At 47.7% G+C, this 22,051-nt stretch overlaps 1 protein-coding gene across 3 annotated transcripts in view; it reads left to right on the top strand.

Moving 5' to 3' along the window:
- Positions 1 to 22,051, top strand: part of Myo16 (myosin XVI) — a 420,999-nt gene that overhangs the window by 339,128 nt on the left and 59,820 nt on the right. For all 3 annotated transcript variants that reach the window (XM_057752554.1, XM_057752553.1, XM_057752552.1), the window contains 4 exons: positions 5,020 to 5,116; positions 10,526 to 10,754; positions 12,603 to 12,871; positions 19,149 to 20,339. In XM_057752554.1, the coding sequence (XP_057608537.1) occupies positions 5,020 to 5,116; positions 10,526 to 10,754; positions 12,603 to 12,871; positions 19,149 to 20,339 (1,786 nt within the window). The remainder of the gene's footprint in view (positions 1 to 5,019; positions 5,117 to 10,525; positions 10,755 to 12,602; positions 12,872 to 19,148; positions 20,340 to 22,051) is intronic.

Here is a 22,051-nt window from a genome sequence, read left to right as displayed (position 1 = left end):
AACGATTGTCACTTATCCAAGCATGTGGAAATTTTGGACCACATTCTACCTGCTGAGTGGTCCGAGAACCGATCACGAGAGGTGAATGCATGCCTGTGTGAGTGTAGGGTGTGCAGGTGGAGAATGGTGGAAGGCACTGTGTAGGACAGCTGGGGAAAATGTACAAGCAAAATACCTTTGTGCTAGGAGGAAGCAAGAACCAGAAAGGCTGCCATGGGGGCAGAGAACTGTTCAGGGTACCAGGAAGTCATAGGGTTTGGAGAGCGCCAGGAGGGCTGGCAACACAGTGATGGACTCTGTAGCTTTGGAGGGTTCTCTTGATGAGAGGAGCTGACCTGGTAGGCACAGAAGCTGCTTTGCATAGTAAAAATAGAGCAGCATTTTAGAGGAGCACGATGACATTCTCAGATCCACAGGGAGAAAAACATGCTCAGGTGGGGACCTCCGCAGACGTGGAAAGACAGGGAAGAGATCAGATTGTTTGCATGAGCACAGAGGAGCAATATTGTTAGTCCAGGAGCAAATTGGTATTACTAGGGGAATTCATAAGCTACCAGGACACTTTCTGGAATCTTATCCTAGTGAGAGAAAATAATTATTTTTAAGGCAGCTGTATTTTTATAGTGTCACGTAGTTACTAAAATAACATGTGGTTTTAGATGAAGGAAAATTAGAAACCTTAAAGGTGGATTCTGATCAGTCACAATGAAAATCAAGTGTTTTGTTTGAAGCAAAGAAACTCATCTCCAGTAAGGTATTTCTCATTAAAAGATAATCTATACCAATAGCACAGTCCAGTAATTACAGATAGAGAGAAAGAGGCATTACTGAACACAGTGCTAATGCGAGTGGATCGTTCAATAAGGGTTGTGTGTCCAAGAATCTACCCCTGTGATGTGTAAGGATTCCTGGTATCAGATTTCCACTTCAGAAGAGTGTGTTGGAGGCTGCCATGACAGTATATAGCCTTTCCTTCACGGGAGGAGAAAGGACTCACTCTCAGAGATCACTAGTCACACTACAGAGCGCTCTGAAGGCAGAATCCAAAACTTTGCATGCAGGCTCGCAGCCTACAGGGAACAACCCAAGTTTCTGCAAGATGAGTATGGCTAAGGTGGTATTCAAGATGACTCCAAGGGCGGGCAGGGAATAGAGACGGAATCAGGGGGAGGACTGGGCTCAATCATCTCAGTCTAGAAAGAGCAGCCCTGGGAGTGGGAGACATCTAGTCTTTGTTTGTGAACCATGTTATGCACATTTTATAACATACATTGTTTAAACATATTTTAAATAGTTAGGATTTATTTTAGATGAATTACTTCTTTTAAGTAATTGCGCTTTTCTGACTATTATCCATTAGATGGGACCTAAAGGAAAGCTGTTAGGCCAGCTTGGACACCTTGTGCTCCTGTCTTCAGAGATACGTTGTTGACGGTGCTCGTCTGTTGTCCCAGAAAAGACACAGTATGTGTGGAAGGGTGGAAACTGTGTGGGAGGGACTGACGTTCCTACAGATCTCGGGATTGAGGTACTTCAGGACATCCTGTAACAAGGCCCTTGCTCTCACTAAGGTGCCAACACAGGCGAGGAGCTCATGGGTAGAACAGCAAAGTGTAGGAGAGTCCTGTCTAGAAACATGAAATTCAGCGTGTGGTTGGGCAACAGGACCCTAGGCTTGGAGTCAGTCTCTGCAACAGCCTGAGGATGTGTGCGTCAGCTGTGGTGGATGCTTTGGGGTAATGAACGTATCGAGGAATGTAGACATGTGAGGACTGGTCTGGAGAACTCTGGGGTGCGGGATGTCAGGGGGAGCCTGTGGTCACCACCGGAAAGGAGATGGCTAACAGAAGGTGGGGCTGCAGAGCCCATGGCAGAAGGGAAGCTTGCGGAGAGACTAGCATCTGAGAACACAGCACGTAGCCTGCAGTCAACAGACTCATATCATGGCAGCCTCCCGCTGACAGAGATATGAAATCACAGGCCCTGCCCCACCCTGTGGAACTAGGACCCACATTTCAAGATGCTAAGGGTTGCACAAGCGTGCTACAACTTCAGACAGTCGCGTAGTGTAAAGGATCTGGAGATTTTACTCCGGAGCCCAGAAAGCCACCGCCTCTGCCATCTCCATGGGAAGCAGAGGTTCAGCTAGGCAAGGTCTACAGACTGAACCTGCATGGTTAATGGCAGCCCCTCTTTTGCTGTGTGGATGGTGGCTCAGTTAATCCCCTCTGGAAACACATTTCCTTCATAGTGTCGTTTCCAAACAATTTTTCCACATCACCTCTGTGTAACCAGACCCTTCATGCATCCTTTAGCTGACACAATGCCTTTTCTTGCTCAAGTAGAGACACGGGTCCTAGCGCTCTTCTTTAGCTTACCCATAGGGGAGACAGTTACTCTCTGTATTATTGGGCACAGGACGTAAGTGGATTAAATTAGCCCACACTTAGGATTCAGACAATGGGTTTGTCTTATTCAGGTTTATGGGAATTTGTGGATGTACAGGGGTGCTATGGCATTCTCTACTTAAGACTAGCTCCATGTGTGTTTTCCTTCATTTCACTGTGGCAGATAAATGTGTGAGTTGTATGAATTATCCAAGGATAATAGTTACGTATTTTTCCTTCATAAGATCTGTTTCAAAGATACTGCCAGAAGCACACGGTGCTCCTAAAAATTGCCCTCAAGGAACAAGGAGCAAGTCACAGGCTTCCTTGTTACCTCCATATTAATCCAGCTCCCAAGCCACCTACACCCTACCAGCTGCTGTTCCTGCGCATGTCTGCCTCCACAGCCCACACTTCTGAAAGAGTCCGCAAGAACTGGAACAATAACCGGAGCTTTGGAAGTCATCAATGGCAATCTCGCTCAATTCTTTAAAATCTGTCACTTCAAAGCAAAATTATCCTAATGTTTTCCCGAGGAGCATCCTGATGGCGTGATCCGCAGATGGCTCGCTCTTACAGGGTCAGAGTGACATGAGTATTTCAGTGCCGGATATTAGCACCGTGCGTCTAGGAGTGCACAAAAGGGCCCCGAGCTCTCCTTGTGTCTACTTAGTGAGAAACAGCCTTGCAGAGGAGAATGGGACCAGACCAACCACAGCAGTGAGCTGGGTCCTTGGACTGAAACCTGTTGACTTGGAATTCAGTACCGCACGCTGGCACACCTCTACAGCCATTTGCTAGGCCGGCAATGGTAGTCTGGGCCAGAAGTGTTCCCCAGTCAGTGGTGTTAACTGGTACTGGCCATGGACATACCTGGCTTTCCAGACTCAAGGTACCTTGTCTAAGTTTCCCTGATGGGGGCCCTTAGGTTTCCGTCCTTGTTAATCCCTGGTATCACAGAGAGCAAGAGACAAAATTCTCGGCAGTGTCTCAGGAAGAACTCTACAATGCCAACAACCTGCTAATTCCATTTGTTTGCTAGAGTCTTGGTGCAAATGTAGCATCTTTAGAAGACAGGGTAAATGAATAGGAGAAACGAGAGCCGGTTCTCTGTCACACGGCAGAGTGACTCACACGGTGATCTTGTTAGATCAGAAGAAAGGATTCGAGAATGCTGACTACAAAGAACTGGTAAACATTTGGGAAAATAAGAATGTTCGCCCTGGTTAAAATATTACACTGTGTGTTTGCATACCATAACACCCTGTGACGTACCCAGAGTGTTGTATGGTATCCCTTGGGGAGGAACGATTTTATACATTGATTGTTTTTTTTTTTTTTAAATGAAAACTCAAAGAGGCCATCAAAATCATGAAAATACTAAAACTTCCAAAGAACATCTCCCAATAGTTTTAATTCAAAAATGAATTATATAGCACAAAACAGTGGCAGGTCCACCACCTTTGGGTAGCTGTAGACTATGCCCTGTGGTTAACAGGGCATTGCAAAGTCCTCTGTCTGCTGGAAATCTGTAGGCCATGTCCCAGTATTTGACTGTAGGACTTTTCAAAGCTGTCTAATAGACTGGAAGGAAGAACTCAGTCATTTCCCAAAGATCTGATCCTCATCATGGGCTCTTTATGTGTGAGGAGTTCCCACGGCCATCTCTATATGTGAGTTCACGCTTCTACCCTCTTCCCAGTGGCTCAGAACTCGGGGAGCCCTTTCACATTCAGAGGTCATGGTCCCACCCACCCACAGAGGTTCATAGAGGCACAAACGGTACCAAATACTGACCAGGAACTCTGGAGGCATGGTGAAATTTCTAACCCCATCGCTGCAAGCGTCTGCCTACCCAGCCTTCTTCCTCCCTTCCTCACAACCGAGCATCAGAGTCCCTGCTGGTCCCTCCTTGTCACCAGCCCTGGCCCTGGCAAGAACTCTGTTTTTCCACATCCAGCCTCCCATGGCATGCAGATCATCCCTGGGACCTTACAGTCCTCATCTTCACTCTACCCATCTCAGTATCACTGAAACTCCGGAGTTAGTGTTAGGACAACTTCTGTACTATAAATCTTATGGGGGCAATTACATTCAAACTACCACAATAACGACCAAAACATAAATGCTTCATGCATAGTAATCCACGGTGCTGTGGGGGGCAGAGCTGAGGCGAGACTACAATGACACCATGTTTGTTTGGTCTTGGCCTCTTAGAGGGACTGGGTTCTTGTGTGCTGCCTCAGGTTCTTCTCCCCAGCTGTGGGTAGGAAGACTATGAGATGAAAGCCATCTCTGAGAGATGAGAAACCCTGGCATGGGTGGACACCCCAGGGGCCATGCTGTCTTTACACAGAGTCAAGACCAACTCCATCATGAGGCCTCCAGGTCAGCAGTCTAGAGGTGTTTGCACGCACCAACTGTTGGTGATATACACACAGCCAAAGTATGTTCTAGCACAGGTTGCTTTTTAAATTTTTATGAAATAAAATAAGAAACAAATACTTTGGTTAATTTTGTTATTTGTAGTTTCCAGCTTTCAGCCCCAAAATATTCTCCCACCTGACGATTTTCCTACCGTCTCTCTGATGCCTTCTTGCTGTGAATCGTGACCCCACTGTTCATGTTGTAGATGGGAGTCCACAAAGTATTCCTGAAGTACTGGCATGTGGACCAGCTCAGCGACCTGTGGCTCCAGGTGCAGAGGAAGATCGTAACTTGTCAGAAAGGTAAGCGTATGCAAGCATTCAGATCCTTAAGATGTGAGTCATACCATTCAGTGCGCTTCTGAGATTCAGTGTCACAGGGTCAGCATCGCAGTGGGCCTCCCCCCCAGTCCACCTGATGAAGCTCCATCCAGACAACTGACTCAGGTCATGCTGGTGACACTTAGCCTCTTAGCTTGGTCTGTGCCAGTCCCTGCAACCGTGTTACAGACCTTGAGTGATTGATTGGTTATTTTCATATTTTTATAGGTAACTGTGTAGGTTCTCACTTCAGTCACAATTTGGGATGGGGAGGATACACATAGCTTAGCATTTCTGCACCCTACACCTTGCACTGTGCCAGCTATATTGGTCTCTTTAGGATGCACAGGACACTGAGATTGTGCCTGGAAATGCGCAGTGGGAAAAGCCCACCTGGCACCTCTCTCTGTGACCCCCAGTGTGAGGGCCACAGTGAGTCTCAGTTGTGCTGGGTCTCAAGACCCGGAACCAGTTAATTGCTCCAACAGTATTGTTTGTAACCTGAGGACTTGGAAAACCCTTGACTCTATTTTCCTCCAGGGAGTGGTGATAATATTTGGTGTGATTTTTTTTATGGCTGTTGGCATCCATTTCATTATAATTTTGAGAGAGATTTCACTTTGAATTTGTTTTCTATCCAAATCTAAATGACTACTAAAAATGTGTATTCTTACAAAACAGCCGTTCCTCACATGAAATGGATATAATCGGTACCTTAAAAAAAATGGGGGCTGGGAGTGCACGTGGGTGTGCCTATGTGCGTGCATGTGCTGTGTGTGTGTGAGAGAGAGGTGTGTGTGTGAGGTATGTGTGTGTGTGGTATGTGTGTATGTGTGCATGGAGTGGAGTGTTGTATGTGTGTGTGATGTGTGTATGTGTTGTGTCTCTCTTGTGCAGGCATGGAGGTCAGAAGTCAATGTTGGGTAGCTTCTGTTATTGCTTTCCACTTTGGTTTTTGAGGCACGCTCTCTCACTGCACCGGGAACTCATCCAATTAGCTAAGACGGCTGAGCAGGATCCCACAGGATCTACCCATCTACTCTTCTGGCCCCAGCCCGCTGACCTCCAGCGCTGGGTCATAGATGTGTGCTCCTGAAGCCTGCTTGTCCACATGAAAGTTTGCTGTTTGAGCTTAGGTCCGCATGCTTTACTGTTGACCACTTTACCCACTAAGCTGACATTTCAGGCCCTCTAAAAAAATGTTTTACAAGTTGTTTAATTGTGGAAAAGTACAAGAAGGAACTTAATCCATATGCTAAATTTCAGATAGCATGAGCACAGGTCTGCTATGTTTTTCCATGAGCACAGGTCTGATGTGTGTTTCCATGAGCACAGGTCTGGTGTGTTTCCATGAGCACAGGTCTGGTGTGTTTCCATGAGCACAGGTCTGGTGTGTTTTCATGAGCACAGGTCTGGTATGTATTTCCATGAGCACAGGTCTGGTGTGTTTCCATGAGGACAGGTCTGGTATGTATTTCCAGGAGCATGAGTCTGGTATGTGTTTCCATGAGCACAGATCTGGTATGTATTTCCCAGTTTTTCCAATGAGAAACGTGCTATAGAATGACATGAGGTCCCAATCACCGATTTTGTTGTCTTTTTTTCTGTGTGGGTCTTCTTTGGCTGTGGCCTTGAGACATCACCAGTGGGTCCCCTCAGTCTCTGATGCTAAAAAGCCCTACTATTTGAAGAATTTAACTCATCCGGTTTAGATCTTGGCCAGAGTTCAGAACCTTGTTCCACACCAGAGCATCAAGTCAAACATCTATATTGGCCACTTCAGGCTGGCCCCTTACAGAAAAGCCCATGACAAAGAGACTATGGTCCTGGTCTCTGTAGCTCAGGTGCCTAAGTGTAATGTAGGGTCAAGGGGGATGGGGGAGAGGAGGAAGAGGAAGGAGAGGAAGGCATGGGGGAGGGAGCAGCAAGGACTGCAGTGGCATATAGTAACCATGCACTGGCCTCCCTGACTGATTCACAGGGCTCTTTACAAACCCACTAGCATCTCTGAGGTCCCCCGCACTCACTGGCAGCGGTTCCATGGTCAGTCCCTTGCCACTGACTCTCAGACTCTGTCACCTTCTCTCAGCAGACATCTCTTCCTTAGACACTCCCCGGCCCCAGAGAAAGACTGGCAGACACCTCCATTGGTATGGCATGTCCCATGAGTCACAGCCCTGGCTCCTGCTGCGTTGTTCACGCAATCCCAGCAGCCCTGTAGCAAGCTCTCAGGCTAGTCTCCTGATGTTACTTTTTCCAGCCTAGGGCAGTAATAGCATTGGCTGATGAGGCTGTCCCCTTCTCTCTGACCAGGACAAATGGGCCCCTGTGACTCCATCCTGCATCCATGCACGGGAGATACTGGCTGGGGGTATTTGGAACCTCTGCCTGTCCCACTCCAGGTGACCCTTACACCCATGCCTCACCTGGAGGCTGGTTGGAAACGCTGCCTCAGCAACACTGGATCCAAACTTGGCTCCCAGCCTCAGCGGAATCTGGGTCAGGAAGAGCCCCATTTAACACAATGCTACATGTGAACAGAGCAGGGTACCCAGGCACTCCTGGGAAATGTCCTTAAATATAATTAGAGAAATCTGTGCCCCTCTTCCGCATGACACCCACTTGAAATTTCTCTTCTAGTTAGCCTCATGGACTAAGTTGCTACCATAACCAACCTGGGGCAGAGGGCGGGTGAAATTTGCTGGCTCACTTTCTGACAATAACAACGGAGAGAAGCTTTGAAAATAGCATTGAGAGAAAAAACATGATTTCATTTTAAATAAGTAAAATAATGGACACACACACACAAAAGCTTTAGAAACCATGGACTTTTGGAAGTGAGCATTTGTTACTGATTTTTTATTTGTTTATCTCTTAGAATCGATACTCTCTCAAAACTTACGTAAGTTGGAGACATTTCCACTTTTATTTCATTTCTTGCAATTGTTAGTAAATACTTGGGGAAAAGAAAATTTTTACATTTAAATTTGGAGGAAAGTAAAATCAAAAACACAAACTAAATGAAGCAGCCAGTGACCCAGGGGCATAGGCGGGCTTTGAAACCGTGGGCAAATAAATCTCACTGCCCATTTGCAAACAGGCTTGTTTGGTTGTGGTCCTTTGTCGAGAATGGTAGTCTTCTGCAACTGTGGACTCTGAAAGATTTCTAGAAGGTTGGCCGGTAGGAGAGAGAGGGCGAGTAGATGAGAGTCACCTGCCCGTGGGACAGCAGTAGCATCCTGGGAAGTCGGGCCCTTGCTCTCTGGGTTAGTCTGTTTTGCTTGAAAGATTTTTAGCCTCTGGACTGTGTTTCTACCTTTGCCTTCTGTTTCTGTCCAATGCAAATAAAACAAGCAGGTAGACAACCCGGATAAGGTCTCCCGTCCCTGCCATTGCCCAGTTACATTCAGTGCATCTGTCTCTTATCCTGCAATTTTTTTGTTTTGTTTTGTTTTGTTTTGTTTTTCGAGACAGGGTTTCTCTGTGGTTTTGGAGCCTGTCCTGGAACTAGCTCTGTAGGCCAGGTTGGTCTCGAACTCACAGAGATCCGCCTGTCTCTGCCTCCCAAGTGCTGGGATTAAAGGCGTGCGCCACCACCGCCCAGCTTCTTATCCTGCATTTTATGTTCCACAAAATCTGACATACCCCTTATTGGTAAAATGTTGTTGTTTGTAGATGGCATGGCCATTTTGTAGGGAACTTGATGTGACTGTATTCTAAAGTAGCTTTTCGTTTAGCGTCGTTGTCTGGATTTAAAGGGAGAAAGCCTTGATAGAGCTCTTTGCATCGGTTTTGTTATTTTTTGTTTTTTAAGCCTTAAGTGGAGAAAGCTGTGTCTAACTTTACAGCATCTCTAAGTCAGCCCACATGTGCGCTGCCTTCCAGGCACGGGGGAGTCTCACAGTGATTTCCCTCCGACACTGCCTGTCTTTTTAATGCACAGTTTACTCTAATCTGAGGCATCTGAAGCCTGAAAGGATAGCATCTCAGCGGCTGGCAGGCTAACATCAGAAGTCAGCAGTCTGTGCTGGTCCCATGCATCTGCAGGGGCTGCCCTTGCACACACCAGGGATAAAGGCCAGTTCCCTTTCTCAGAAGGCAGCCTGCTCCATTTCCACCCCACGTTAATTGTTAGCAAGTTCTTCCATGTATTGATTGCAATATCCTTCCATGTGACTTCCCCTATTGCTGATCTGTCCCCTCTGGAGGGCCACAAATCACAGCAAGAGGGCTGCAGGCTTGGGGGATGGAGCGCCTCGCGAGCACAGAGGGATTTGAGTCTATGATCTGCCGCTCCTTGCTTGTGTTTACTGGAAATGAAAAGAATTTCATTATCATTGTGACCAGCCCACGTAGCTCCATGTGTTATATTGTTTCCGCACTAAACGGCATTAACTGTCTGAGATGGCCAAGTGTCTTTAGATCCTGTCTTCTGATTTTTCTTCTCTTCAACAAAATCCCTGCTGATCAATTATTGGTTACACTAAATTTTAAGTTAACTATTTCCCAGATTCTATACATTTTCTAGACCTGCAACCCTGAGAAGTAGGAAGGGGATGTCTCCTATTGTTTCTGTAAAGTCTCTCTAGCTCTCCAGGCCTTTCAGTCTCTAGGAATTACATCACAAGCCTAGGAGTATTATGAACAAGTATTTTAAAACCAACCCATGGAGCCTTGAGTGTTTCTTGGATGATTGGGAATCACAAAACACTATCAGTGCATTCTAAAATGCTTCAAGGGAAGCCACATCTAGGTTTTTCTCATTGATTTGATCCAGGCCATCTATGTCAGCTTGTGTTTTTACAAAAAGAAAACAAAAGGGTAGAGGTAGCTCTTGTGAATTTTGCACCAAAAACCTCATTTAGGAAAAGGGATGCTCATCATGACATTTTAGTTATGCCCTCTTTGTTGTTATAAAATACCCCAACAAAAGTAATTTAAGTGTTTATTTGGGCTCACAGTCCTACAGGGATACAATCTATCTTGGTAGGGAAACTTAGTGATAAGACGGGAGGCTGGTTGTCACATTGTATCCATGCTCAAGAGTCAGAGAGTGAACAGAAAGTGGAGCAGGGCAGTCCAGTCTTCTGCATGACTGCAATGATGCATTGGTTAGCCTCCTGAAGGTTCCTCACCACTCCCGACAGCACCACCAGCTAGGGACCAAGTATTCAAACATGTAAGACTATGGGGGGCATTTCACATTAAATAAAAAGGATGCTCCCCAATTTAAATTGGGGCGTTCTAGCAAATTCTAACAAATTGAATGTGTTAGTTTCTGGTTGCAGTGTGTGTATGTGTGTGTGTGTGAGAGAGAGAGAGAGAGAGAGAGAGATTGGATTTCTTGCTTTACATCTTCCCTCTGACCTAGCGTTGTGTTTGTTTATGCAGTTATAAGAGGGTTTCTGGCACGCCAGCACTTACTTAAGAGAATGAACATCAAGCAGCAAGAGGTCACGTCCATCAAGAGCTTCTTACAGAGCACAGAGGACATGGCACTGAAAACCTATGATGCCCTGGTCATTCAGAACGCTTCCGACATTGCCAGGGAACATGATAGGCTCCGGAAGGAGGTCCATGCTTCCTACCACAGGAGCAAGCAAGAAGAAGGAACAAAAAGGTAAGGCCTGTCTGTAATCTTAATTACTCTGAGACAGGTCCTGGGAGTCAGGGACTTCTGATGACTCTCAACACAAGACTCAATTAAACAGAGAAAAGTTGGGGGACAAGCCTGCATACTGTGTTACTCAAGATGCCCCAGCAATCTCAGGGTTTCTTTTCCTGAGTGGTTCCTCAGGAGCAACGATCTCCATGGGTAAGTTCAGTCAGAGAAAATAACACGGCTTCAATAGCCGTGTTGGCGTTCCTTGAAGCCTCACTGTAAGCTCTGAGCCATCAAAATCAGCTAGCAAGAGTTTTGAACACTCTTGTGCACGTGCAAGGCCTATGAGGCTAGCTAGTAGAAATTTCTGGAAATCTGTCCAAGGAATGCAGGCACCACTGGGAAAACATAAAAGTGGTGAACACATCGAAACACCTGTGTACGAGGCATACGTCCAGGGAGGCAAGAACCAGGCTCACACACACACACATTCCTGACTAGGAAGCCGTCAATTCTTCCTGAACACCTCAGGAGCCGCCCCCTCCCCTTTCCTCTCTGAAAATGACTCCTCGCCATCACTGTCAAGCGATTTTGCTATTGTTTTTGTTGTTCCTAAAGTGGAAATGGCTATGTGTCTTTGCTAATTAGCTTCCAATATTTTAATTATTACTGAAAAAAAAAAAGATTCCCTTTGCACTGAAAACTGTAATTAAACATTACAGGAAAACAAATTATCCTCTGTGTTGCCTTGCTCTCATCCTCGGTGACTTCATTTTCTACACTGGGCAGCCAGCTCGCACGCTGGTGGCTTCCATCCCTCTTGGTGCTCTGACACACAGAGATATAATTATGAAACGGAGAGGAATAAAATCCTGGGAAATGAACTCACCAGTGTCTCACACGATTCCCCTCACATGTGAAGGCAAAAAGAAAAAAAAATAAGCCAGACAACTACTCATTTTGGGTGACTTCCCAAGTCGTATTTGTTATTTTCCCTACTGGAGCTAAGCAGGCTCTCCAGTTTCTCAATTTCGTTCTGTGTTTTATTTGCCTGATATAAATTAAGAGAAGAAACATTTGTCTGTTATTTGTTGATACCAGCAGTTCCCTTGGCACCAGGCAACTCAGAGTCACAGGGAGAATAATAATTCCGTACATAATTAGTAATTGCTGGTGAGATTAGATGAATAGACAGAGAGAGGGACTAAGAGAGAGAGAGACTAAGAGAGAGAGTGTAAGAGAGAGAGAGACTGAGAGAGAGAGAGAGACTGAGAGAGAGAGAGAGAGAGACTGAGAAAGATACTAAGAGAGAGAGAGAGAGAGAGAGAGAGAGAGAGAGAGACTAAGAGAGATACTAAGACAGAGAGAGAGAGAGAATGCCAAGCTGTGAATTTCCCTTGTTCGGTGTGGAGCACACTCATCTCCCTGCCAGGGGAAATGGTGATGAACTCCCCACACTGGCTGCAACACTAACTCTCTATTAAGATGGATTTCCCACAAATTATTATTCAGATTGAAATTCTGCCTTTTTGATTTGCTTAAGAACCAGACTGAAAAATTCATTCTGGGGATGGCTGATGGGAAACACGAGGCCCTTTTAGTACTTGGAGCATTGCTGGGAGAATACTGAAAAGCAGCCGTGATGGAAGACATCCCCAGGGCTCCATCACAGCCCAGACAGGCCTGAGCAGCTCCCCTTGGGTGAGCAGGTTGCTAAGAGCTGCACACAGATTTTCCAGCAAGGCCAGGTAGAAAGGTTCACGGCCAAGGAACACTGTGTCAAGGGAGTGGGCTCATCACTATCACCTGAATGACACACCTGGGCCTCTGTGCTCTCTGGCTGTTCATGTTTTCTCTTCCCTTAAGAGCTGAAGACCAAGGAGGATCCCGGCATGTCCACTCTAACTCCGTGCCGGTCTCCATGGCAGTGGACAGCCTAGCCCAGACTCTTGCTGGACCATCCATCCGGTCGCCCTCACTGCACTCTGTGTTCAGCATGGATGACAGCACTGGCCTACCGTCACCACGGAAACAGCCTCCACCCAAGCCAAAGAGGGACCCCAACACCCGACTGAGTGCCTCCTATGAGGCTGTGAGCGCCTGCCTTTCAGCCGCCAAGGACGCAGCCAGTGAAGGTTAGCCAAAGGGGGGCAAGTGGATGCTGTTCTCACGGCTCACTGATGTGCTGTGTTCCGGTCTGTTAGTGCCCATGGCACCGTTGCAGCCCTAATATATTTTTTAATAGAAATAAATCCAATTGTTGGCTTGCCAGTAGCTTTTAATCATTAAAATATAAATAATATTCAAATCCTTAAGCCTCTTAGGGGAAAGCTTCTTATGTGTCATTTCCTTCACTCCCGGTCCCACCTCTGCATTGAACTAGAAGCTTCGAAGCTGAAGCAGTATTAAAAGTTGCTAGCTACTCCATAATAACTTTTCTCTAGTTAAAAGGTGAAAGTATTCACCAGACTTTTCTGATTATGATCTAATTAAAATTTAAGCTTACTTCTTTATGTGGTGAGCAAAATGATAGATGCAGAGGGGGATTGCCACAAAATTCATTTTGTGTAACTTTTGAAGCCAAATGGCAAAGAGCTCTGCTTGAGGGGTCAAGAAATGGTTGCACAGAAAGTGGAAATGGCAAATACTCTCCATCAGCTCTCCCAGGTCCATATACTGCGAGTGTGCGCTGACGACCGCGCTAGACTTGAGAAGAGCAAAGCAGGTGGTTCCAACAGGATGTTCACGAGTCTCACAGGTTATAAATAAAGTGTGCACAGAGGGCTCGCATGCTAGACGACCACCACGTATCTGTGTGCATGTGTCCTTCACGGAAATGGAGCAAACCGCATGGGGAAGGGAGGGTAATAAGTCAACTCATGACGATTTTAGCCACAGACCATTGCTGTGGAGAGAAAAGGGAGGTGGTGGTAACGTCGGGTAAGTGGGAGAAGATTCTGGAGCTAATGCCTGAGAAGACCTCACCAAAACCTGGCATCCTAAGATATGGAGTTGAGTAGGCCAATGATACAGAAACACAGCAAAACAAACTCAGTTTAAAGGAAGACCCCTGACAGACACCTAGAGCAGAGGCAGCATCCAAGATCCCTTCAAAGCCATATTCTTTAGTGCCGTTAAGAGAGAATAAGAGGGCCAGGTGGTGGTGGCGCATGCCTTTAATCCCGGCACTTGGGAGGCAGAGGCAGCCGGATCTCTGTGAGTTCAATGCCAGCTTGGTCTACAAGAGCTAGCTCCAGGACAGGCTCCAAAGCTACAGAGAAACCCTGTCTCAAAGAACCAGAAAAATAAATAAATAACTTTTTAAAAGAAAAAAAAGAAAGAATAAGAGGATTGGAGAGGTGTCCCAATGGTGAGGAGCACCAACTGTTCTTGCAAGAACCCAAGTTTGATTCCCCATGTTCACATGGTGGCTCAGAACCATCTATAACTCCAGTTCCAGGGGATCTGATACCCTCCTCTGACCTGTGGGTACGACACGTGTGTGGTGAACGTACACACACGTAGGCAAATACTCACACACAGAGATACAAATTAATCTTTTTTATTTTAGAAAGAAGAAGAAGGAAGGGGCCTTTGTAGGAATTTTTTACTCAAAATCAAAGGCAGCTATTTTTTAATGCACTGGTTGTATTACCACAGCTTTTAGAAGGTGGTGTGGGAGAAGCTCACGTGGCCTCTGTATGCAGCGTGAAGGGTCTCTCTTTCCAGTGACCTGAAAAAAGGAAAGCAGTGGAGGCCAGGGGACAATGTCGAGGGTCTGCAGTAGACAACCCCTGGGTGCACGATGAGAGTTAGAACAGGCACTGGCCAGAAGCTGGTTCGCTCTTCCACTAGGCTGGGCCTGTGAGTATCAGCGTCCCATCAGCAGAGCACCTGCGACGGGGCAGGGGAGTAGCGGCGCAATCTCATTGCCAGGGCACTGCTGTAGGGTCTCAGCTCCAGGTCTAGAAGAGAATCTTCGAAGGGGTGAGTGGAATAAGGAGAAATTCATTTGAGCAGTGTGGGTAGTGAAAGGGGCATCTAACCTGTCAAGATGAGATGGGGTAGTGATGACGGGAGACTCAGAGAAGGCCAAAGTCTTCAAAATACGGAACAAGGTTCAACACTACAGCATGAGTGAAGCCAAGCCCTGTTCCTCTTCGTACCTGGCAAGCTGGCTTTATCAACTCCCTGAACAAGTCTCCGAACATCTTGGGAAGCCCAATCCAAGGTCCCTAGGTTCTGAGCATACTAGGAGGACACTGCCCTGTCACCAAGGGGCCAAAAGTCACATAGATGTGAAGACAAAGAAAACAGAAAGCATGAATACAGAATGCGCCCGTGCCCTGTGATGGACAAATGAACACTAACAAAGATACTGGAGGCACTGAGCCTAAGCAAAACCACACAGGTAGATCTGGAAATCGGGGGCTCTTAAACAAATCCTCATTGTCTCTCATTTTCCTCTTGTTCTCTTCCGATGTTTGCATGAACCCTGTCTTATTTTCAGAGATAATAGGACCAGGTTGTGCTGGTGTGAGCGGTGACTTAAACACCACCAATGTACCCACACACACACGCACACACACACATACACACACACACACACAAAGAAAGTATTTGGTTTGTGGAAATGTTTCTCTCCTCCCAGAGCTTAGGACATGTTGAACACAACTTCAGTGTTGTTCGGCTAGGTGTGGCGTCTCCCACTCCCGAGACTGGAAGTGCAGTGTGACTTCTGAGTTCCTGTCAGGTACCGAAATGCCCCAATATTCCACCCAGTGACCAGGGCTGTTTTCAGACTTTGTTCCTTTGGCGTTGTTGAGTGCTTGTGATTATTTTACGTAAAAACTTAGAAACTAAAAAAGGAAAATGCTTGACATGAGTAAATTTTAGTTGTCCTTACATCCGTACTTGCAAATAAACTAATCACGTGTGCACACCCCAAAATAGCCACCAGACCAAATTAGATTTCAATACTCTAACTATGGCTTCCCTAATTTTAGCTTATGAAGAATGAAGATCCCTCGTCCTGGCCCACAGAGACTCCAAATTAATATTCACAGGGCTCAGCAGAAAGCTGTGTTCCCTGCAGAATCACTTCCTCCAGGCAAGGCCCCTGATGGAGCTCCAACCATGTCTTAAGGAGCCTTGTCTAGCTCCCATGACCATCTTCAATGACTAATCTCTTGCTGAGGAGTCAGAAGAAAACGAGGGATGTTTGCTGACATGGGGACCTTCTTCTCAGTGTTGCCCATCCTTATAGCACCCTGAGGCAAATCATGGCCCTCTGCAGATGAAGTTACTAAGTCAGGGGGCACGGTATGACCCGTCCTTTGTCCCTCCGGCATCCAGCTTTGGTCCAGTCAGGAGACCCCTAGAGCTGTTTCTTGGCTTCCTCATTCAACAGGCTCCTCACCATTTAATACAAACGACCTTGCCTTTGAAGCATGTCTGGAGGGGTGCTATATTCATTTCCTACCGTTGCTTAGCAACCCACCCAAACAGTGATTTAAATAAGGTGATGGCTGTTCTCTGTCTCTCCGGCTTTGGGTCTCAGTTGACATGGATTGTCTGGTGGTTCCCACTCAAGGTCCCACATGAATGATCCAGAAGCAGGTCACCTTAGTCATCTGAGGCCTAGACACCCAAGGGTTTCTGAATCTCTAGCTGGCCTCTGCTTCTGCTTTGATGACATGGAGGCTTCTGGGGTTCACCTGGAAAGCCAGTGCTCTATGGCATTCCCCACAGGGAGGAGAGGCGGGCAGATAGATCCCACCTTTGATGCAGGGGACATGAATCATCACTTCTGCCTCACCCTATCTACGAGAACAGTCTCAGCATCCTTTCCAGGTTTGGGAAAGGAGATACGGATTCAATCACTTGATAGGACTGAAAATAAATCTGGGGCAAATATTTTGGAAAAATCCAGTAGCCTTCGGTCCAGTCTGAACTAAACAGTCCATCCTCTTCTCGTGTACAATAGAGTCACCACCGTCTGAAGCCCCCAAAACCCCCTTCCAGCACCACCAGGACTCAAGGATTAGATTAAACTTCCTTACACAGAGTGAGAGTCCCTGGCCCTTCAAGGTTGAGCTTTTTGTGTTCACCTGGGCAAGGCTCAGTAGACTTGTGACCTAAAATGACAGTCCACATCGGCTGGACAGACAGTATCAGATATGTGTTACATATGATTGTGCCTTAAGGGGGAAGGGATGTGACTCCCAGGTCCCTTTGTGTGTGACATTACAACAATAATCAGATAGTTGGAAATGGAGACCTGGCCCCAACTAGCACCTTCCTTGCCTCTTAGGTTGATGCTCTGGGATCTTCGGGTCTCCCTTTGAGTTACAGTTCCTCGTCTTGACAGTGATGTAGCCTTAGGGCCAGTGTTCTCTCGGCCTGTTCCCTGGTTATGAAATTCCAGGGGCCAGAATCTCTTCTCTGGGCATTGTCATGTTTTCAGGGTACGTGGACACAATCCCTTTAAAGGCTTTGTGAGCCGCTCATGAATCAGTGGGTAACACATCCCATTAGTCGGCAGCCATATCTCCTGTACTGGGTTTTCTTCACTGTCTGTGAGGAACCGTTCTCCTGTACTGGGTTTTCTTCACTGTCTGTGAGGAACCGTTCTCCTGTACTGGGTTTTCTTCACTGTCTGTGAGGAATCGTTCTCCTGTATTGGGCTTTCTTCACTGTCCGTGAGACAACGCTCAGGCCTGTGGCTTTGCTTCTTTGGAGAGATCAACGCAGGGCTCCACAGGTCTCTCTGACGTCTTAGTGGAAGATGTTGTCAGCAGGCATGTGACTCCACTTCAGAGAAGTTTCCTGAGGGTCCAAGTCCCTTCTCCATGTTGGAATAGTGTGCCCTCTTCAAACATGCCAGGGAGCCATGGTGGGGTCATAGACCAAGAAATCCCTGATGCCTTTTCATAATAAGTTATTTGCCTCATCTCTTCGATGTCACACTGGAAGGACCCTCAAAGCAGCTGGGTCACCTGGCCCAGAAGCATCCTCAGCCAGCTGGACTTTTCCCACCTGCCCTCTCACGGCAGCCTAAGCCCTGCTCGGCCCTGTCCAGCTTCCTTCAGCTTCCACATCGCATATGTCCTTGACTCCTCTCAGAGTCTAGGCTATTGCTCAGGGTCGCTTCAATGCTGACCTTCCCAGGTGAGGTCACTGTATCCCAGGCAGAGCCATAGGCCCCAGAACTGCACAGCGTGCTTGGGGTTACAAATTCCCCAGATGTCAGTGACTTTGGATTTAAGGATGTTGGCAGTTTTCTCTGGTAAGTCTAGAAACTGGCCAGTTCTCTACAGCATGACCATGATTGTCTTTGCACCTGAGGCCCTTAAAGGTATGGCTCATCTATTTCTAGATCTGATGGTAAAGTCTTCTGACCTTGGTTCTTCCCCTCCCTGAGGCTTCTCTTTCCTCATAGTGCCTCTTCCCCTCCCTGAGATCTCTCCCCACATCCCCCAGAGTGGTCTACGGTGAGGTGTCCACACTTCTCAAGTGAAGCCAGGATTCACTCAGAGAGGCTTCTACCAGAATAGGAACTGGGTAGAAACTGCACTGCCATGGCCCAGCCTCAGGAGGCAGGGTCTTCTCAATCTCTCTCTGGAACAGCAAAGACCCTCCCACTCATAGGCCAGCTGGGGAAATGCAACCGTTATTAGTCTGCTCGTCTGTGAAGTGGCACTGTAGTGATGTTGGGCCAAGGAGCTTCCCAGGCTGCTTGGGGAAGCTCAGGGGCTGCCATGGGTCAGTGCTCTGGAGAGTTGGAATGATTGCTCACTCGTTAGGAACCGGGGAGTTAGCATCTCTGGTTTATAGTTGCTGTCTACTTCTAGGACGACACCGTCATGCAAAGATGGCCATGGAGGTAGAAAACCAACCACACTCTTTGCCCTTTCCACTACAGCGTGAGCACAGGTTGCCAAGAGCACAGCGAAACCCTCTGCTCACACCCGTTAGCTTGTCCCCTGCCTCTGAGGGAAAGGTTTTCCTGTGCTCTGTGAGGCTGAGGACAGGCTAGGCATCTTGTCCAATTACAGTTCTGCACCGCCACTTGTTTGCACACACCAAACCTCCGGGCACTGTCACCCAGGAGATCAGACGCCTCATTTTAAAGCGTCTGTAAGTTCCCGCTCAGCGGGCTGTTGTGGCTTATCCTCCGTGGTGTGCAGCCTGTGCCTCGGTGCCGAGACCAAAGGTAGTTTCCCTCAGTGGCCTCGGGCATCTAGGTCCTCCTTCAGAGTCCTAGAACACAAGCCAGGAGGCTTTTCTGCTCAGAGGACACGGGTGGTGTCAATCAAGATGATTCAGGGCAGGGTTGCTCAACCCCATATAGGCCTGGCTTCTCTGGAACACATTGCCGACTGACCCTCGTATGTCTGTCTTCTGCCTTAGCTCTGACACGACCCAGACCCCACAGCGATGATTACAGCACCATGAAGAAAATTCCTCCTCGAAAGCCAAAGAGAAGTCCACACACGAAGCTCAGTGGTTCCTACGAGGAGATCTGGGGACCGCGGCCTCCTGGTGTGATGGGCCATGTGGGCAGGCATCAGGCTCCGGGGACACTGAGTGTGCAGTGGGCCAGGCCTGACTCGGTGCCACCGTGTACACCACAGCTGCCCCTGCACCTGCCGTTGCCACAGGGGGACTATGACGATGATGCCGAGCCTGTGTACATAGAGATGGTGGGGAACGCAGCCAGGGCAGCGGGCTCTGAGATGGACAGCCCCGACCAGGGCGAGTCTGTGTACGAGGAGATGAAGTATGTCTTGCCTGAGGAGGGCTGTGGCCCAGGGATGCTCACCTTCCTGCCTGCCTCACCTCCTCTGTTTTTGGAGACTCGAAAAGCCATCGTCTTGGAGGCTAGCGGAGGGAACTGCCAGCCCTTGAAGGACACGTGTGACATCCCTCCACCTTTCCCAAATCTGCTTCCCCACAGGCCACCGCTCCTCGTCTTCCCTCCCACCCCAGTGACCTGCTCCCCAGCTTCTGATGAGTCACCACTGACACCCCTGGAGGTGAAGAAACTGCCAGTCTTGGAGACAAACCTCAAGTACCCGGTGCAATCCGAAGGCTCCAGTCCCTTGTCACCGCAGTCCTCAAAAGCCCAGAAGGGAGATAGTGACCAGCCGGCATCCCCTGGCTTTGCTGTGTTTAATGGGTCCAGCAGAGTCTCACCACCTTCCACGCCACCGCCACCCCCAGGACCACCTCCTGCACCCTGTGGACCAGTCCCTGCACCCTGCCGGCCACCCACACACTTCGCCTTCCCGCCAGATTCTGTCTTGGTTATGGCACCTAAAGCGTTGACTAACTCTGACCTGCCCAGAACACAGCCCAAGCCCAGTTCAGCCCCAATACTGGGTCCCTGCAGCTCCTTCGTCAAAACTCCATATTCACCTGGAAGGACAGTCAGAGCAGACCTCAGGAAAGCCTCATCCACCTTCTCCCCTCCGAGCCCTTACAGCCCACCCAACAGCAGGCCGCTGTCCAGTCCCCTGGATGAGCTGGCCAGCCTCTTCAACTCGGGAAGGAGTGTGCTGCGCAGGTCCGCAGTGGGGCGCAGGATCAGGGAGGCTGAAGGTGAGCAGAAACCCTGGTAGGTGGGTGTGTGCATGCTCCTCTGTGTGCACAGAGTAAGCCACATCCCGAGCGAGGGACCAGTCAGAGCTGGTGTCCCAGAAACTGACCCCAGGCGACCAGTAGCAATAAGGTAGGAACTCATCTTTCTGTGACTTCTCAATGTCAGCCCTGACATGACGTGACAAATTTGCACTTGATGTGAGCTAGCAAACTTGAAATGCTCCTGCCCGGCTGCGTTGTTATTGTTTTCCTACGACACTTCCTTATAGCTTGAACACGGCATCCGTTGCCGGCTTGATGTTGCTGATTTGTGTTTGATTTCCTATTAGCCATCCATCCCTGGTGTCCTTATGTTCCAACAGTATCTGGGATTGTCATCTGTCCAGTTATTCCCTTGTCCCTAACAGGGTGTGGCCCTGGTGGTCAGGTTTTCTTCTCTAACATCCCCAGCCCAGGGAAGAGCGAAGCTTCATTCTGTTTCTATTTTCTCAGACGCAGCCCAGCTGAAGGGACAGTCTGCAGTTCCTGGCTACTCCAGGGAGCTGGCAGTTAGATTGCTGCAGCTGGAGCCAGCTGCCAGCAGCAAGAAACACCCTGTGTTCCACAGATGGGGAATGCAGCCAACTTCGCCATTCTCTGAGAATGTTCTGGCAATCTCTGATACAGTGCTCAGCGCATCTGTTCATCCTCGGTGTCCTGTGTGATGTGCTTGAAGATCCAACAGTCATAGAGAGGAATATATATATATATATATATATATATATATATATATATATATATGTATGTATGTATATATATATAATACATACACACACATAAATGCTCTTTTACAAAATCAAAATGTCTTCTCAATGTTCTGTCTTTTGGAGAGGAAATGAGGCAGGCATCTCTCTATCCCAAGGAGAAATGTAACCGCCAGACCCCCACATCCCACTGAGGACAGAGGCAATGGGTACCTGAGCCTGTTTGGATGAGAAATTTCAGAGTGGGGAAGAGTCTTACTCAGGGGCAAGCCCAGGGACTGATGGCTAGAGCTAAACCCAGAGCACAGTGTTCTGTGCACTCATCAACTTGCTCTTTCTTTAAGGAAGAATGCATAAATATGTTAGCATAAATATGAGAGCAGGACCTTATATAGTAAAATTAGGAAACAGTGGAAAGCAATATAAACAAAGTAGGGCAAGCTAGGAACCTCTGAGAAGAGGAAGAGGAACCACTCCCCAGCTATGCCTTGTGAGGCTGATTGTTTGTTTAACTAACAATTTATTCCTAATTATAGGCTGTTAATAAGTGAAATTATACATGTAAGGAAGAGCAAACTGCTAGAATTCTACAAGTCATATTTTATCACAACAACCAAAATGGGATGTAAAAAGAAAGCATTAAATAACGCCAAAAATTGCTATTTGGTGCTAGAACTAAAAGTTTTCAGAGTCTCATCGAATGTGCCTTCCTATGGGTCAGAACTGGGTGGATTCTTCTAAATTCCTTTCTGTTAAAAGTAGTGAAGTCCATGTAAGTCTAGACAGAGCTTGTTACGTAGAAACCTGGATGGTGGGGCTGGAAAGATGGCTCAACAGTTAAAAGCACTTACTGTTCTTTCTGGGGGTGTGGGTTCTGCTCCAGCACCCACATCAGGTAGCTCACAGCAGCCTGTAACTTCAGCCCCAAAGGATCTGAAGCCCTCTTCTGGCTCCCACAAGCACGCACAC

This window comes from Chionomys nivalis, chromosome 20 (assembly GCF_950005125.1).
Source record: "Chionomys nivalis chromosome 20, mChiNiv1.1, whole genome shotgun sequence".
NCBI classification, from domain to species: domain Eukaryota; kingdom Metazoa; phylum Chordata; class Mammalia; order Rodentia; family Cricetidae; genus Chionomys; species Chionomys nivalis.
This window is presented reverse-complemented; position numbering and strand designations above follow the sequence as displayed.